General features: G+C 50.1%; 1 protein-coding gene and 1 long non-coding RNA gene across 32 annotated transcripts in view; one reads left to right on the top strand and one right to left on the bottom strand.

Moving 5' to 3' along the window:
* Positions 1-19085, top strand: part of LOC112656497 (uncharacterized) — a 441756-nt gene that overhangs the window by 205608 nt on the left and 217063 nt on the right. The window lies entirely within an intron of this gene.
* The window catches only part of LOC118353533 (uncharacterized), a 368208-nt gene that overhangs the window by 181230 nt on the left and 167893 nt on the right, over positions 1-19085 (bottom strand). For 7 of the 31 annotated variants that reach the window (XM_049106726.1, XM_049106725.1, XM_049106728.1 and 4 more), the window contains 2 exons: positions 3511-3647; positions 428-500 (listed from right to left, as the gene is read on the bottom strand). The exons of 10 other annotated variants lie outside the window; for them this stretch is intronic. In XM_049106726.1, coding sequence (XP_048962683.1) covers positions 428-500; positions 3511-3647 — 210 coding nt within the window. Of the gene's footprint in view, positions 1-427; positions 1696-3510; positions 3648-7133; positions 8773-19085 lie in introns of those variants that run through there. 14 more of the 31 variants (XM_049106704.1, XM_049106705.1, XM_049106708.1 and 11 more) reach the window with 5 other exon arrangements.

The following is a 19085-nucleotide window of genomic DNA, read 5'->3' as shown; positions in this document are numbered from 1 at the left end:
AACCCTAACCCTAGCCCTAACCCCTATCCTAATCCTAACCCTCGCCCTAACCCTAAACCTAGCACTAACTTTAACTCTAACTCTTAACTCTAACCCCTAACTCTAACCCCTAACCCTAACTCACACCCTAACCCCTAACCCTAACTGCAAACCTAAGCCCAACACTAACTCTAACCATAACCCTAACCCCAACTCCAAAACTCGTGCCCTAATCCCTAAAGCCTAAACCCTAACCTAACTCTAAATCCTATCCCTACCCCTAACCCACATCCTAACTCCTAGCCACTGACCCTTACCCTTATCCCTCACCCTAACCTCTAATCCATAACCATAAGCATAATCACTAACACCTAACATCTAACCTAAGGCTAACCACCAACTGCCTCCCCTCCCCTGACCCTACCATTCATTCTACTCATTCACTTACCCTGTGGTTCAGAGGAGTCCGTTCTGATATGGACGTGGCCCCCAACGGCGCCTCCAGAGTCCTCCAGGGGGTCCTGAGGAAGCCAGGCTCCTGTGAGTGCGGACATGGCCCCAAGTGTTCCTGTGTCATAGTCAGTGGGTCCAGAGGACGCCGGTCTCCTGTCACTGTGGACTATGCTTCACATCCTCTGGAAGCCTCACAGCAAGTCCTCAGGAGGCCGGGGGCTCCTGTCAGCCTAGACATGGCCTCACATCCCCCAGAAAACTCACTGTGGGTCCTGATGAAGCTGTGGGCTCCTGTCAGCATAGACCCAGCCCCATATTTCCCGAAGCCAAAGTGCAGGTCCTGAGGAGGACAGGGGTCCTGTCAGTGTTGACGTGGCCCCACATTTTCCTCAAGCCTCACCATAAGACCTGAGGAGGCTGGGGGCTCCTGTCAGCATTGACAGGGCTCCAAATCTTCCCAAAACTTCACAGTGTGTCCTGAGGAGGCCGGAGATTCCTGTCAGTGTGCATGCGGCACCCACATCTTTCTTAAGCCTCACCAGAGGCCCTGACAAGGCTGGGGTCTTCTGTCCGCATGGACGCATACCCATATTTCCCAAAGACTAGACCAGGGGTCCTGAGGAAGTCAGCGTCCTGTTGTGTGGACATGACCACACGTACTACCAAAATGTCACTGAGGGTACTGAGGAGGCCGTGGCTCCTGTCACTCTGAATGCGGCCCCAGCTTCCAGAAGCCTCAACTTATATCCTGAGGGGTCTGGGAGTTTCTGCCAGAGTGGACACGGTGCCACATCTTCCTGAAGCCTCCCCGCGGGTCCTGAGGTGGCCCAGGGGCTCCTGTCAGCGTGGATGCGGGCCCACAATTTCCTGAAGCCTCCCCGCGGGTCCTGAGGTAGCTCAGGGTTTCCTATCAGGGTGTATGCGGGCCAACATCTTCCTGAAGCCTCACCGAGGGTCCTGAGAGGACCGGGGCTCCTGTCAGCGTGAACACGGCCCAATATCCCCCTTTAGACTCCCTGCGCGTCCTGAGGAGGCTGTGGCTGATCAGGGTGGACGCGTCCCCATGTCTTCATCAGGCTTCCCCAGCACAGGCTGGCTCCTATTAGTGCAGGCAGACGAGGCCTACTGCACATGCGGGCACCCTGGGTGAGGCCTGGGCTTGGGCGCCCCCTTTGCGATGCTAGGCGCTGCAGGAGGCTGTGCAGGAGGCGGCTTGCTGGTGCAGGGGGCCGCACCTGCCTCCTTCCAGGCTCCAGCTGTGGCCTGTTAGCATTGGAAACGTCTCACTGAAAAGGAGCCCAACACCCGGCTTCCCCAGAAATACTTAAGGACAAGGAATTGGAGCCCACAGACTGCAAAATGAAATGTGGACCAGACTTTAGCAAGTCCTGCAAAATTCACTCAACTCCCTTCCACTGTGGGCGGGACTGCGGGCTGGTGCAGCCGCCCTGGAAACAGTGTGGAGGCTCCTCAGGAAGTTACAAATACAGACGCCCTGCGACCAGCTGGTGCAGGGCCTGGAGCTGACTCCGAAGATACAGATACAGTGAGACTCAGGGCACCTGCACCCCAATGTCCACAACAGCCAGGTCCACAGTAGCCACACTGTGTGAGGTATCTCGGTGCCCTCAGGCAGATGATGAATAAAGAGGATGGGAGATAGATGATGGTCATAGAGAGAGGAATGGTGCTCAGGTATCAAAGAGAAGGAGATCTTGCCATTTGCAATGATGTGGATAGAACTAGAGAAATCATGTTAAGTGAAATAAGTCAGTCGGGAAAGAGAATGACTGTGGGGTGTCATTCATAGGTGGAATTAAAGAAGCAAAGCAGATGAACATCTGTGAAGGGAAGGAAAAACAAATAAGATGAAAACAGATGCAGGAAATACAGACTCTTAATTATAGGAAACAAACTGAGGGTCGCTGGAGGGTAGGGGACGGGTGAGGGGATCACAGGGGACCGGCATGAAGGAGGGCACGTGATGTCACGTGCACTGCTGTTATCTCCAACTGGTGAATCCCTGAATTCTTCCTCTGAAAGTATAATACACTATCCATTAATTAATTGGGTTTAAATTAAATTAAGTTAAAAAAATCAGTTGTATCAGAGCACAATTCCTTCTAGAATCTCTGTTCTGCTCCTTCAGCTTATGCCGGGACCACCTCCCTTGTGTCTGGTTTGTTTAAGTAGGCTCCACGCCTCATCCATGGCCCAGCCCCCGGCTAGAACTCACGACCCCGACCCCGAGATCAGGACGGGAGGTGAGGTCAGGTGTCGAATGCTTAACTGACAGCCAGCCAGGGGCGCGAGAACAACACTGCTATATCCTGTGTCTCTGTGACATCGTTTGAAATAGGAAAGTGCCATGTCCCTCTCTGGCCTGCTCCTCCAATACTGATTTGCTGTCCGGGGTCATTTTGGGGGGCGGATGGATGTTATGGTTTTTTTTTTTCCTATTTCTAAGATCTGCGACCATGATTTTGATTGGAATGACATTGAAACTGAGGGTGGCTTCAGGAACTGCGGACATTTTCACAAGATGAAGCTCCCACCCCCGAGCCCAGGAAGGCCTCCCAGAGCCTGGTATGGCTCAGTGCACAAGTCTTGTGCTCCTTTGTTTCTGTCTCATTATTTATTCTCTGTGATGCTCCTGAGAAGGGAGTCACGTCCTTCATTTCCTTCCTGAGTGCTCATTGTCGGGATACAGCAAGGCTATTCTGCTCTGTAGGGTCAGTTTGTGTCCCCTGACTTTACTGAACTCACTCCTTAGTTCTAACAGGCTTGATGGAGGCTCTCGACTTTCCTGTTTCTAGTACCACGTCTTCAGCATACAGGGACAGTGTGAGTTCCCCTTCCAGTTGTGGAACCTTTGCTGTTTACAGCTTAATGTCCTAGAAAGCCCCACAATAGAATAAAAATTGAGTCCAGGCAAAGGGCAGGAAGCCCCTATTAGAATGAGAACAGAGCTCAATGCCCTAGAAGGCCCCATATCAAAATGTAAACAGAACTTGAGGAATTGCTCCAGCCCTCCTGGAGGTCCGGAGATCCAGCACTTAAAACTAAGCTAAAACCCACCTCGGGGTCCAAGTCCCTGCTCCGCTATGTCGGGTGTACTTGGACACAAGCTCGAGCTTGTAAATAAACCCTCGTGTGTTTGCATTGGTGTCGGCTTCTCGGTGGTTTCTCGGATTCGCAATCTTGGGCAAAACAGTCTGAGAAAAAAAAACAAAACCAAAAGAAGCTCGGACGCAGGCAGAGTAAAAGCAGGGTTCTGAGAGAAGCAGTGGAGACTCAGGGTGTTGGCAGGTCTTTTGTGTAGGCCCTTGCAGATGGGGGGTGGGGTGGGGGGGTGGGGGGATGCTCAGCCCCAGAGCCAGAGGACTCAATGTCCCCACCCACATCCCGCCCATCAGGAGAGTCTCAGGGAGCAGCACAGCGCCGCCCACTGGAGGCCAGAGGCGCTGACGCCCACCCTGCCTCTGACCCCACAGTTGCATCTCCCAGGCAGATGTGCACCTAAGAATCAGCGCCATGGCCCATCCCGAGACCCTGCACAGACCACTCACTGCCACCAAGTTGTCGGACCACAGAGGCTGCAGAGCTTCAGCTCTGCCTGGAAAGTAGGGTCTAGCTTCCTTTGTACTTTGTGCTTTATTTTCATTTATTTTCTTTGATTCTTTTTTATTAATTGCCTTATTTTAATTTTTATGTATGTACCTTATATATTTCTTATTTTTACTATTATGGTACTTTAATTGTGTTTCTTATTTTGGAATTTAGAATCTTTAACAAGCAGGCCAAAATAATCTGGTGTTTTTTATTTTGGGAGGGTAGTTGTTATTGTTTTTCTTGGTTTTCCTTTTTCTTCCTTCTTTCTTTTATGGAAAAAATAATGATATGGAGAAATTCAACTCCATAAAATAACTGAGGTAGTACTCACAGCCAGGAAGTTCATCAATACACATATATGATGTCTAATTACAGTTTAAAACAATGATTATAAAGGTAGCAGCTGGGCTGGAAAAAGAGCACAGAAGAAAACTAGAGAATTCCTACTGTAGAAATAAAAGAACTAAAATCTAGTCAGGCCAATGTTAAAAATGCTATAACTGAGATGCAGTCCCAAGTGGAAGCCTTCAAAACAAGAAAGGTTATGGACCACAGAGGCAGACATAGGGAACTCAGCCACTTATTAAAACAATAACATTCATATCATAGGAGACTCAGATGATGAAGAGAGAGAAAAGGTGGGCCTTGCTCAGCCATTAGAAAAGACAAATGGCCACCATTTGATTCAACGTGGATGGAACAGGAAGGTATCATGCTGAGTGAAGTAAGTCAATCGGAGAAGGACAAACATTGTATGTTCTCATTCACTTGGGGAATATAAATAAGAGTGAAAGGGAATATAAGGGAACGGAGAAGAAATGTGTGGAAAATATCAGAAATGGAGACAGAACATAAAGACTCCTAACTCTGAGAAATGAACTAGGGGTGATGGAAGGGGAGGAGGATGGGGGTGGGGGTGAATGGGTGACGTGTACTGAGGGGGGCACTTGACGGGATGAGCACTGGGTGTTATTCTGTATGTGGGCAAATTGAACACCAATAAAAAGTAAATTTATTATTAGAAAGAAAGAAAGAAAAAGTGGCATCTGGGTGGCTCAGTCAGTTAAGCTTCTGCCTTAGGCTCAGATCATGATCCAGGTCCCAAGGCAGGCTCCCTGAAGCAGGGAACCTGCTTCTCCCTCTCCATCTGCCCCTCTCACTAATGGTTTTTCTCTCCTCTCTCTCTCAAATAAATAAATAACATCCTGAAAAAGAAACAAACAGAAGGAAGAGAAATCTCCCATGTATTAGAATTTCAAAGAAGTTGTCCAGACATTCCACCCTCAAGTTGATTAGCATAGCCTCCCACTCTTATGTGTGGAATACACATAGTAACTTCCTTCTACAAAATATAATATGAAAATCTTAATATAAAAATAAAAATAATAATAATAATAATAATAAAATCACTTTACTATGGAGAAAGCTGACAAACACTACCTCAGCAAGATGATCAGATCAATACCAAGACTGATAAATCATGTTGATAATATCTATCCTTTATATGATATAATAAAAATGGCAGTATATCTCTGTATATAATCCACAAAAACAGTTCAATGATGAGATAAACAACAGACATGTCCCAACTGAGGTAAATTTTACAAAATACTCTACTTCTCAAAGTGTTCCAGTTCAACGACAACAAGGAAAGGCTGAAAGACTGTCACAATCCAGAGGAGCCTAAGAAAACACGAGTACAAATGGAATGTGATATGAAGGATAGTAACTTAGCAAAATCTAAGGAAATCTGAATAACGTATGGTCTTTGGTTAATGCGACTATTTTAATATTGATTCATTAGCTAATATTTGTACCGGACTAATATAACACCACAATCATATCCCTGCCCCACACCATCCACCACCACACCACCGGCCTCCAGCAAGGACCCAGTGCAGCTGCCCCCCTGTGGGACATGCTCAGCCTCCCCAGGGTTCTCTGGATACCCTGCTCCCATCAGAAGCCCGATTGTCCCATAGAGAACCCAGGGCTTGCAGGGAGGAGGGAAGGCAAGGATCCCTGAAATGGTGGGTGCAGGTGAGTGGTGCAGAGGACACATTGGGCCCTGCCTCCGCCCACTGTCCCTCCTGGAGGTCGGCACACCCTGCACAGGACACCAGCCCCTAACCCAAAGGGACCTGGGCTGACCTGGCCCCGCGCTCTGTGGGGGCTGAGGTGATTTGAGCCCCACCCAGGCCCAACACAAAGACTAATGGGATCCAGGCCCCCATGGTCCTGGCTAGCCCTGGATTCTGGCCCCAGGATGAGTGAGCCCTCTCACAGCTGGACGTGGCCTCTTGGGCCCTGTGTGTGCCACACAGATCCAGGTCACTGACCTAGGGCAGGCTGGGGGATCCCGGGACAACCCAGGGTGGGGAGAGGATGGATAGGCCGGTTGGCCCCACCCGACCCCACACCAGGAGGCAGGCTCCAGGTATTGGGTATTGGGGCCCCAGAGGGCCCAAGGCCGGGGTCCAGCTGCCCTGTGGGTCCCAGTGCAGGAGCCCATGAGCTGCAGGTCCAGGTCATCTCTGCTGTCCTCAAAACAGTCACTCAGGCTGAAATCTCAGGACACACGCCCCCACCCGGAGTCCACACATGCTCCCACAATGTGGACTCTAGCACCCGCCCCCCCCACACTGTGTGATTCTTGCCCTCCCCTAAAGGACAGAAAGGTCTCCCTCCCCAGGGGAAGGCTCACATTAGGCTCTGAGCCCGTTTGCTGTAAAAAGTCAATAAAGTTTTGTGGTGCGAAAATGCATAGCCAGGCCATTTCTGTGTCTCCCAGAACTCTGCATGGGGCGTGGAGAGATACCCAGAGAGGAGGAGGGGGCACCATCCAGGCCCCAAACAGCCCCTGCAGGGGCGCCACCAGGTACACACAGCTGACGTCCCCACGTGCCTTCCAGGGGCGGCCAGATGCCAGGGTCAGGACCCACAGACTTTCCTGGGACTCAGGCTCTGCCCACTGGGCCAGGAGGGGCTGGGACAGAGTGACAGCCAGGGAGCTTCAGGTCACCAGGGTCTGTGCACAGCGACCTGGGAGGTCTGTGCTCCCTCTGTCCTGATGAACGAGGATGGCCGAGTTCCGGGGCACTTATTCCCTCCCCACATCCCCGTGCCTGTGTGCCTGGGGCACAGAGGGCCTGTGGGGCGGTCAGCGTGGCCCTGGAAGGGATGCCAGGACACCAGGCCCTGGTGTTGTGCCCAAGATTGTAAATCAGGGAAACCACCAAGGAGCCCACACCGATGGAAACTCCCGAGGGTTTCTTTACAAGCTGGAGCTTGGGTGTAATTGCACCCAACACAGCGGAGCAGGGACATGGATCCCGAGACTAAGAGGCATAGCAGCTTTATAGGGGCCAGTGGCACATGGGATTCGCAGAAAGTTGCACGATCATGCCGGTCCACAAGCTGGTGGCTGATTGAATTACACCTTACCCTATAGTATCCAATTGAGCTGGCCTATTACTTTGGTCAGAATCGTCGCACAGTTTTGGGGGACACAAAGCAGGGTTACATTGTTATAAGCCGATTTCCGATTAGGGTGTGCCCAGCGGCCTGACTAGGGTGGGGCAGCACCTTAAGCAATAAGCAGGTCATGTGGGGGTCATAGGGGAGGTGGCGGGTGTAGCACAAAATGGAATCAGTTCTGCCCTGCTTGTCCAGGAGTAGGGGATTTTTGTTAACTTTCCTGGGTCCCACACTTGCAGCTCATGCACCTCGGCTACCCTGACCAGGTGGACTCAGCCTGCACACCTTGTGGTGCTGGATCTCTCACACCAGCGTGTGGAGGGCACCCTCCTTGCCCTAGTGAGTAGGGGCTGGATGAGCATGGGGCTCGCCACAAGGCCAGGCAGCACAGGGGACCGAGAACCCCAGCCCTCACCCCAACTCGACTCCCACACACAGGCAGCAACAGGGCTCTCCGCCATGGGCAGCTCCTCAGGATCTCCCCCAGGCAGCGCTGAGGTCTGGCTCCCTGATGGAGAGGCATCAGGGAGAAGAGAAGCAGCCTGCGCTCAGCGGGACCCCCTGCTGGACATGGGAATGTGGCGGAGTCGAACTTCAAGCTCAGCTGACCCTCCAGAGGAAAGTCACTGCAGGAGCGAGCCCCGAGTAAGCAAGGAGAACCCAGCTATCTGCCCAGCGCCAGCACCAGAAATGATGTTGTGCCAACCATTTCGGCATTTGGGTGACCCAGCCAGAGGATCAGATACCTGCACGTGATATCTGCATGTGATAGACACACACACAACCCAAAACCAACAAAAGTCGGAATCCCCCAATGTTGTCAAACAGCAGTCAGATGGTTACATACACGACGCTGTGGTCCCCAATAGGATACATGGAAGACGCTATAAACCATGACTGCAGAGGTACTGGAGGCACGGAGATGTGCCTGCTGGGTTTCAAAAAGGAGCACAGAGAGGTTGGAAGCATCCTACGGAGGGGGTGCCCCTCCTAGGATAGGACACCAGGTCCCTGTGAAGGCTACGGATGGTGAAATCTGTCCTCCTCTCTTTCAGCTTCTGGTTTTCCTCCTCTTTTGTTCTTCCTAATTCTAGTTTAGCCTCCACCCTGCATCCAAGACAATGACCAAAGAGGCTTCGTTATGACATCGCGTCCTAAAGGAGGCCGAGCTCTGGCTACCGGGTTCAGAAATGGTCATTGCCTAGGTGTATGCTGATCCCCCGAAGTCGTGGCTTCACGGCTCTTCTCTCCCTGCAGAACGAGGGGAACCACAGGTCTTACAATGAAAGACGCCCACTTACACTGAGGCAGGACTATCCCTTGTGGAGGACGTCATCTGGGCTAAGTAGGACAAGTGGGGCGATCAAGAATAGTTCGCAGGTGAGACATAAGCAAACACTTACCTTTGATGTCATGCTTTATTTGTTCATCCATTTATTATTTGTTAAATATTTTCGTTTCATGTCCTCTCTATACCCAACATGGAGTTCAAACTCACAACCCTGAGATCAAGATCCCCCAACCAGGCCAGCCAGGCACCCCAGTGCCATGTTTCATAACTCTTTGCTTCCTTGCCTATCTCTGCATCGAACTGGAACATTAAGTCCTGGACGGGAAGCTTTAGTTACCTCCGAATCCTAGAATGTTCTCACTGTATCCCAATCCTAGATTGACATTTACCATTGAATAGCACTTTAAATAAATAGTCAGTAAAATAACTACTACAGTAAAGGAAATTATCAACTTTTCACGTGTGTGGGCCCTGCTCCCTGGGCTCCCAGGGAAGCTATGGTTTCTTTCACATTGATCAGGTCCAAATGACTCCACCACACCTCAAAGCGTGGGCTCAGTTTCTGCCCTGACACATGCAAGACCCCTGCTTCAATTAACATGTATCAATCAATCAAAGAGAGCCTGACCGGCTCAGTGTGGTTCGTAAGAACATGGGACTCTTGTTCTTGGGGTAGCAAGTTCAAGCCCCATGTTGGCTGTAGAGATTACAGAAAAATAAAATCTTAAAAAAATCAATCAGTTGATCTTGGAGAGACATAGCCCCGGATCCCACAAGGGCAGAGAGCCAACTGACGAATCTACTCACAATATTATAAGCAGCAGTGCACAAAAATTGTACTTTCAGAAGTCTCCTAGAGTGGGGGACACACCAGCCTTAAGGTGTTCAAGTGGAGAAGTGGGGGGCAGTCCCTGGAGCGACAGGGTGGGCTCAGGATCCCAGGGGTCCCAAGGACAGTGGCGCCAACTGTTCCCAGGCACAGGAGCAGGAACCCGGCTGAGAGCAGCGGGGCTCGGGCCAGCTGTCTGCCCTGTGTGGCCATAAGCTGCAAACCCCTGTGCAGTCATGGGGCCCAGTTCCTGGGACAGAGCAGCAAAGGCCAGGAGTGTGAGGACACCCTCCCGGGCAGGAAGAGAACAGGTCTCCACCAGGGCAGCCCCTAAAATTTGGAGTTTTAAACTTCAGTCACTTGTCTGTGGGGAGGCTGAGAAAATTGAGGCCGTTCCACTTTAAGTTCACGGTTAGCACAAGTACTGCCATCCCAGGACCCTGTGTATAAGAGCTAAAATTTACATTACTTCAGTTACAGGAAAAAAAGAAAAAAAACTTACAGCTTAAGGTCCCAGAAAGCCCCATATTAGAATGAGAACAAAGCTCAATGCCCTTGAAGGCCTCATATCAAAATGTAAACAGAACTTGAGGAATTGCTCCAGCCCTTCTGGAGGACCCTGAGACCAGCCCTTAAAACTAAGCTAAAACCCACCTCGGGGTCCAAGTCCCTGCTCCGCTGTGTGGGCTATACTTGGACCCAAGCTTGAGTTTGTAAATCAACCCTCGTGTGTTTGCATCGGTGTCTGCTTGGACAATCTTGGGCACAACACCCCCAAGTGTTGGGCACTTGCAATCTTGGGCACAACACCCCCAAGTCCCCTCCCCACCTGGGCTGATACCCTGTCCCCTCCCACCCAGGCTGACCCTCAGTCACCTCCCGCCCACAGCGGCTCACCACAGCCCCTCACAGAGGTCCCACAGCCACGGTCGGCACTCTGGCCATCCCCGGCCTCCCAGGAGAAGAAAGGAGATTTCAGCAGGACACACTCCTATGGTGGTCCCAGGGCTCCCTGCCCAGGATGGCAGCTGGTGACTGGCCGGTGTCTGTGTCCCTGACGCCGGCTCCTCCTCCCCGGTTTTCCCGCAGGAAATGAAGGAGGAGGCCTCGACTCCTCCAGGGACATCACGCAGATAGACCTGGACATCAACAAGATGTTTAGCAGCCAAATTAAGTTTTGGGACTGCTAGAGGGTGGGGAGAGGCTGTTGAGTCAGGGGGCTTCTAGGCCCCGGGGGAGGCCCAGGGCTTCTGGGTAGGGAACACGGGCTTAAGAGGCCGGGGAAGCAACAGCAGCCAGCAACACACCACTGTATGGTTGGGTGCAGGGGATGACACCCATGCCCCAACCCCCGGGGCTTCGGGGTTGAGGGGGTCACTAGGTCGGTGCCTCTAGGGGTTTCCATGGGAGCTGAACCACACAGGGGCGAGGGACGGCCCCTTGAAAAGCAGGGGGCTGCGGTGGGGCCCGTGGAGGGCAGTAACCGGACCTGCGGGCCAGGCGGCATGGCCGTGGCTGGAGCAGGACACACATCGTTCCCATGAGGGTCGGACGGGTCAGGGTGACACCCACACTCGGTGTTTTATATATATCTAAATTCTATGCATTTAATTTGAGACAATTTGCAATTTGTAAGCATACATAGTATGATGACCCCCAGATAATGCCCCCGGTCCAGCCAGCGTCCTGCACTGACCACACGGTGCCCCAGGGGCAGGTGTCACAGCAAACCCCAGACTGGGATCGCCTTTATCTGTAGACGTATCCATGTGCGTCTGAGAGAAAGTGGATGCCCTGTGTCGGCAGGCCCCCCATGTCATCCCCTCTTTCCCCACCCCCACAGCATCCCCCTTCATCATCATCCCCAATGGCATCCCACCTATATCATCCCCCTCACACTGACACAGCCCCACACAATCCCCACCCACACTATTCCCCCCACCATCCCCCCTGCACCATCCCCCACACTCCACCACCATCATGCCCCTGCCCCCACAACATCCACCCCCACAGCATCTGTCCCCAGCAAGGACCCTGGGCAGCTGCCCCCTGTGGGACATACTCAGCCTCACCGGGGTTCTCTGGATACCCTGCTCCCATCAGAAGACCGGGTTTCCCATAGAGTACCCAGGGGTTGCAGGAAGGAGGGAAGGCAGGGAGCCCCAGACAGGGTGGGTGCAGGTGAGTGGTGCAGAGGACCCACTGTGCCCTGCCTCCACCCACTGTCCCTCCTGGAGGGCGGCACACCCTGCATAGGACACGCCCCTAACCCAGAGGGACATGGGCTGGCCTGGCCCCAGGCTCTGTGGGGTTGGGGTGATTTGAGCCCCCCCAGGCCCAACACAAAGACTAATGGGATCCAGCCCCCCATGGCCCTGGCCAGCCCTGGATTCTGGCCCCAGGCTGAGAGAGCCCTCCCACAGCTGGATGTGGCCTCTTGGGCCCTGGGTGTGCCCCACAGATCCAGGTCGCTGACCTAGGGCAGCCCTAGGAATCCCGGGACACCCAATGTTGGGGAGAGAAGGGGTAGGCCGGTGGGCCCCACCCACACCCACACTAGGAGACAGGCTCCACCAGGTTCTGGGGCCCCAGGGCCCCGAGACCGGGGTCCAGCTACACTGCGGGGAACAGTGCAGGAGTCCATGAGCTCAGGTCCAGCTCAGCTCTGCTGCCCTCAGAACCGTCTCTCTTGCTGAAACCTCAAGACACGTCCCCACCCGGAGTCCAAACATGCTCCCAGGTGGGGGACTCCAGCACCCGTCCCCACTCCACATGTGATTCTTGCCCTCCCCTAAAGGACAGAAAGGTCTCCCTCCCCAGGGGAAAGCACGTGCCCTCGGCTCTGAGCCCCATTGCTGTAGATCGTCAATAAAGTGTTGTGGTGCGAAAATGCACAGCCAGCCCATTTATGTGTATCCCAGAACTCTGAGCAGAGGGCGTGGAGAGACCCCGAGAGAGGAGGAGGGGCTACATCCATGCCCCAAACAGCCCCTACAGTGGCGCTGCCAGTCACACCCAGCTGACATCCTCACATGCCTTCCAGGGGCTGCCAGACACCAGGGTCAGGCACCATAGACTTTACTGGGACTCAGCCTGTGCCCAGCAGGCCAGGAGGGGCTGGGACAGAGTGACAGCCAGGGAGCCTCAGGGTACCAGTGTCTGTGGAAGAGACCTGGGTGGTCTGTGCTCTCTCTGTCCAGGGGGCCAGGGCTGGCTGGGTTCCGGGGCACTTCCTCCCCTCCCCGTATCCCCGTGCCTGTGTGCCTGGGGCACAGAGGGCCTGCGGGGCGGTAGCGTGGCCCTGGAAGGGATGTCAGGACAACAGGCCCTTGTGTTGTGCCCAAGATTGCTAATCCGAGAAACCACCAAGGAGCCCACACCGATGCAAACTCCCGAGGGTTTCTTTACAAGCTGGAGCTTGGGTCCAAGTGCACCGGACACAGAGGTGTAGGGATTTGGACCCCGAGACTAAGAGATGTAGCAGCTTTATAGGAGCCAGTGGCACATGGGAATGCTGAAAGATGCGTAGTCATGTTTGTCCACACGCAGGTGGCTGATTGAATTACACTTTACCCTATAGTATCGACTTGAACTGGCCTATTACTTTGGTCAGAATTGGGCGCAGCTTTGTGTGGCACAATGCAGGGTTACATTGTGATGACCCGATTTCAGATTAGGGTGTGCCCAGCGGCTTGAGTCGGGTGGGGCAGCGCCTTAAGCCATAAGCAGGTCACGTGGGGTCATAGGGGAGATGGCTGGTGGAGCACAAAATGGAATCAGTCCTGCTCTGCTTGTCCAGGGGTAAGGGATTTTTGTTAAATTTACTGGGTCCCACACTGCAGCTCACGCACGTGGGCCACCCTCACAAGGTGTACTCGGCGTGCACACCTTGTGGTGCTAGATCTCTCACACCAGCATGTGGAGGGCACCCTCCTCGCCTTAGTGAATAGGGGCTGGGTGAGCATGGGGCTCAGCCTGAAGGCCAGGCAGCACAGGGGACCAAAGAACCCCAGCCCCGTCCCCACCCAGACTCCCAAACACAGGCAGTCCCAGGGCTCCCCAGCCATGGGCAGCTGGCTCCTCAGGAGCTCCCACCAGGATGGCCCCGAGGTCTAGCTCCCTGCTGGAGAGGCATCAGGGAGAAGATAAGCAGCCAGCGCATGGCAGGACCCACTTCCGCACATGGGAATATGGCCAAGCCGGACCTTCCAGCTCAGCCTACCCTCCAGCGGAAAATCACTGCACGCGCGAGCCGTTGGTCTGCCATGAGAGCCTAGCTAGCCGCCCAGCGCCAGCACCAGAAATGATGTTGTGCCAACCATTTCGGCATTTGGGTGAGCCAGCCAGAGGATCCAATAGCTGCACGTGATAGCTACATGTGATAGACACACACACACCACACAACCAACAAAAGTTGGAATCCACCCAATGTTGTCTAACAGCAGCCGGATGGTTACATACACGACGCTGTGGTCCCCAATATGATACATGAAAGACGCAATAAACCATGACTGCAGAGGTGCTGGAGGCACAGAGATGTGCCTGCTGGGTTCCAACAAGGAGCACAGAGGGGCAGGAAGCATCCTACGGAGGGGAGGCCCCTCCTTGGAAAGGACATCATGTCCCTGTGAAGGCTACGGACGGTGAAATCTGTCCTCCGCTCTTTCAGCTTCTGGTTTACCTCCTACATGCCATTTTCCTCAATCATAAGACCAAAAATTTATTTTATGTTTTTAAATTTCTTTTATTGGAGTCCAATTTGTATGAATTCTTGCTTCAGCAAGGGTGTCATTCAGGAGGAGAGGAGAGATAATGATTTTCCCAGACAGGCAAAATATAAAGGAGTTCATGACCACTTAACCAGTCCAGTAAGGAATTTTAAGAGGGACTCTTCTAGTGGGGGAAAAAAAGAGACCAAAAACAACAACTCTAGAAAGGCCCAGAGTACGTCACCAGAAACACCAACTCTTCCGGTAACACAAAATCACAAAGTTCATATCTTTGAATAATCACTCTGAATGCTGATAGACTAAATGCTCCAATCAAAAGATATAGGGTATCAGAGTGGCTTAAAACACAGGATCTGGGATGCCTGGGTGGCTCAAGGTGTTGAGCATCTGCCTTTGACTCAGGGTGTGATCCTGGAGTCTGGGATCGAGTCCCATATGGGGCTCCTGGTGGGGAGTCTGCTTCTCTCTCTCCCTAATTTTCGGCCTCTCTCTCTCTCTCTCTCATAAATAAAATCGTTATTAAAAAAACAAGATCCATCTGTATGCTGCCTACAAGATGCTCACCTTAGACCTAGACACACCAGCAGATTGATAGTCAGGGGAGGGAAAATCATCTACCACGCTAATGGATATCAAACGAAAGCTGGAGGACCCATACTTATATCAGACAAACGAGATTTGAAACCAAACCCTGGGGGACACCTGGTGGCTCAGTTGTTGAGCATCTGCCTTCGGCTCAGGGTGTGATCCTGGGATCCCAGGATCGAGTCCCACATCGGACTCCCTTAGGGGAGCCTGCCTCTCCCTCTGCCTATGTTTCTGCCTCTGCTTCTCTGTGTATCTCTAATGAAAAAATAAATAAAATATTTAAATCTCAAAAAGGAAGAACAAATACTGTAAGAAGAGATGAAGAAGAACATTATTTCATAATTAAAAAGACACTCTATCAAGATCAAACAACTAAATATTTATGCTGCCAACATGAGAGTACCTAAATATAGAAACCAATTAACAACAAACATACAGGAAATCACTGGTAATAATACACTGACAGGGGATTTCAACACCCACTTATGGCAATGGACCGATCATCTAGCAGAATCAACAAGTGAACAATAGCCTTGACACACTGGACCACAGGAACTCAACAGATATAGTCAGAATATTCGATCCGAAAGCAGAATACACATTCCTTTCAACTGCACATGGGACATTCTCCAGAACAGATAATATCAAGGCCCACAAAACAGCTCTCAACAGGTACAACAGTTACAAGAAGGTTGATATCACACCCTGTACATTTTTGGACCACAACGCTATGAAACTTGAAGTCGACAGTAAGAAAAAATTTGGACAGACCAAAAATATGTTGAGTTTATGATCATCCTACTAGAGAATGAATGGAGCAACCAGGAAATTAAAGAGGAAATATAAAACAAACGAAAATGAAAACATGTTTCTCCAAACCTCTGGGATGTACCAAAGGCAGTCCTAAGAGGGAAGTACATAGCAATACAGGCCTACCTCAAGAAACAAGAAGTCTCCAATACACATCGTAACCCTACACCTGAAGGAGCTGAAAAAGAAATAGCAAACATAGCCTAAAGCCTACAGAAGAAGGGAAAAAATAAAAATGAGAGCAGAAATAAACAATATAGGAACAACAAAACAGTAGAATGGAAAAACAAAACTGAGAGCTGGTTCTTTAAAATAATTAATAAAATGGATCAAGCCCTAGCAAGCCTTATCAACGAGAAAAGAGAAAAGACCTAAATAAATAAAATCACAAATGAGAGAAGAGAGATCACAATCAACACCAGAAAAATAAGACAATTATAAGGGAATACTATGAAAGATTATACGCAAACAAACTGGGAGACCTGAAAGAAATGGACAAATCCCTAGAAATGAGCAAATGAGCAGAACTGAAATAGGAAGAAATAGAAAGTGTGAACAGACCCATAACTAGCAAAGGAATTGAATCAGCAAGGCACCTGGGTGCCTCAGTGGTTGAGCATGTGCTTTGGCTCAGGTCATGATTCCGGGGTCCTGGGGGATCAAGTCCCACATCAGGCTCCCCACATGGAGCCTCATTTTCCCTCTGCCTATAACTCTGCCTCTCTGTGTCTCGCATGAATACATAAATAAAATCTTTAAAAAAGAGAACAAATACAAAGATGTGAAAGGACCTAAATAAAATCACAAATGAGAAAAGAGAAATAACAACCAACACTAGAGAAATACAAACGATTATAAGAGAACATTATGAAAAATTATATGCCAGGAACCTAGAACCTGGAAGAAATAGATCAATTCCTGGAAATATATAACATAGCAAAAATGAAAAAGGAAGAAATAAGAAACTTGAACAGACAGATAACCAGCAAAGAAATTGAATCTGCAATCAAGAATCTCCCAACAGGAGATGCTTAGATCAATAGAACAGAATGGAAAGCCGAAACAAGATACAAACCTGTAACTCTATGATCCATTAATCGACAACAAGGCAGGAAGGAATATCCAATGGCACAAAGACAGTCTCTTCAACAAACCCTAACCCTGACCCCAGGATAAGAACAAATGGTGTTGGGAAAACCAGGCAGCCACATGCAGAAGAATGAAACTGGACCACTTTCTTACTCCATATATATAAAAAATAAATTCAAAATGGATGAAAGACCTAACTGTGAGACCTGAAACCATACAAAGAAGAAAAGATAGGCAGCAAAGTCTTTGACATTGGCCATTGGATGTTCTTTCTAGATATGCCTCTGAGGTGAGGGAAACAAAAGCAAAAATCCTATTGGGACTTTATCAAATTGAAAAGCTTCCGCAAAGTGAAGGAAACAACCAAAGCTAAAAGGCAACATACAAAATGAAAGGAGATATTGGTAAACAACACATCCACTAAAGAGTTAGTATGCAAAACACATAAAGCAAATATAAATCTCAAGATCCTAAAAACAAATTATGCAACTGGAGATGGGCAGAAAAATGAATGGACTTTCTCTCTGAAAGACTGCCAGATGGCGACCAGACACAAGGAAAGACACTAAGCATCACCCATCATCAAGGAAATGCAAATCAAAACCACAATGATAGTTCACCTGACAGCCGTCATAATGGCTAATATTAACAACACAAGAAAAAACAGGTTTTAGTGAGGCTATGGAGAAGGGGTCGCTCCCTTACACTCCTGGTGGGCATGCGAACAGAAGTAGCCACTGTGGAAAACAGTGTGGAGGGTCCTCTAGTAGTTAAAAATAGGTGATCCCTGGGTGGTGCAGTGGTTTGGTGCCTGTCTTTGGCCCAGGGCATGATCCTGGAGACCTGGGATCGAATCCCACATTGGGCTCCCGGTGCATGGAGCCTGCTTCTCCCTCTGCCTGTGTCTCTGCCTCTCTCTCTGTGACTATCATAAAAAAATTTTAAAAAAGTTAAAAATAGAGCTAACCTACGATTCCAAATTTGCAGAGCTAGGTATTTACCCTGAGGACACAAAAGTACTTTAGTAGATTCGAGGGGGACACGCAGCCCAGTGTTTCTAGCAGCGTTATCAACAACAGCCAAACTGTGGATACAGCCCTACGTCCATCGGCAGATGAACGGGCAGAGACAGTGTGGTAAATATACACACTGCGACATCACTCGGTCATCAGAAGGGATGAAATGAAGCCATTTACAATGATGTGGAAGGAGTGGAAAGGATTTATGCTAAATGAACTCAGTCAGAGAAAGACAGATACCAAATACCATACAATTGCATTCACAGGTGAATTTTAAGAAACCAAACAAACTGGCAAAGGGGCTCAGGGGGGATGAGAGAAGCAAGCCAAGATACCCACTCTTAACCACAGAGAATAAACTAATAAATACCAGAGGAAGGTGGGGGGATGGGGAATCAGGGGATGGGGACAGTGGAGGGCACCTGTGACCAGTACCAGGCGTTGTATCCAAGTGTTGAATCACTAAGTGGTAAACCTGAAACTATATCATACTGTGTTTACAAACAGGAATTCAAGTAAAACTTTAAAATAATAATTGGTAGTATTGATGAAACATGTGCGCACTAGAGAAAAAATCAGAAAGGCAACTAAAAATCCAAATAAAGAGTATTTAGAGCCACAAATCCCCTCCTTAGCTCAGCTTGGAAGAAGTCTGTAATGTCTATTCTGACCCCATCAGAAGCCTGGATTTTGAGTCTCTGGGGAGGCCACTAATTTGGTGGAGTCAGGCTATCTTTGAACCCAAAACCTAAATAGAGTGCATAAAACTCAACGGCCCAAGATACTAGGAGTCCCAGTGCAGGCACATGCCAGGACCCAAACTCTAACCATACACAGACATAACCCTAACCCTACACTTAATCCTAATGTTAAACTAACCCTTAAACAAGACCCATCACTAATCGACAACCAAACACAAACCCCAAGACCAAAACACATTCAGTGAACCTTCCTGCCAACCCTCACCCTAACTCCTAAACCTATTCGAAACCCTTATCCCTGACCCCTGTCTTAAATCTAACCCTAACCTCTAACCCTAACCTTAACTTAATGTACTCAAATCCTATTCCTAACCTTAACCTGTACCCTAACCCTAACCCTCTAATACTAATCCTATCTCATACCCCAAATGGTACTCTAACTTGTACCCTAAAACTAACTCCTAAACCACTCCCTAAACCTATCTCTTACCCTTTTAAAAAACCGTA

Source organism: Canis lupus, chromosome 37 (genome assembly GCF_003254725.2).
Source record: "Canis lupus dingo isolate Sandy chromosome 37, ASM325472v2, whole genome shotgun sequence".
NCBI classification, from domain to species: Eukaryota; Metazoa; Chordata; class Mammalia; order Carnivora; family Canidae; genus Canis; species Canis lupus.
The sequence above is the reverse complement of the archived record's forward strand: the minus strand, read 5'-3'. Positions and strand labels throughout refer to the sequence as shown.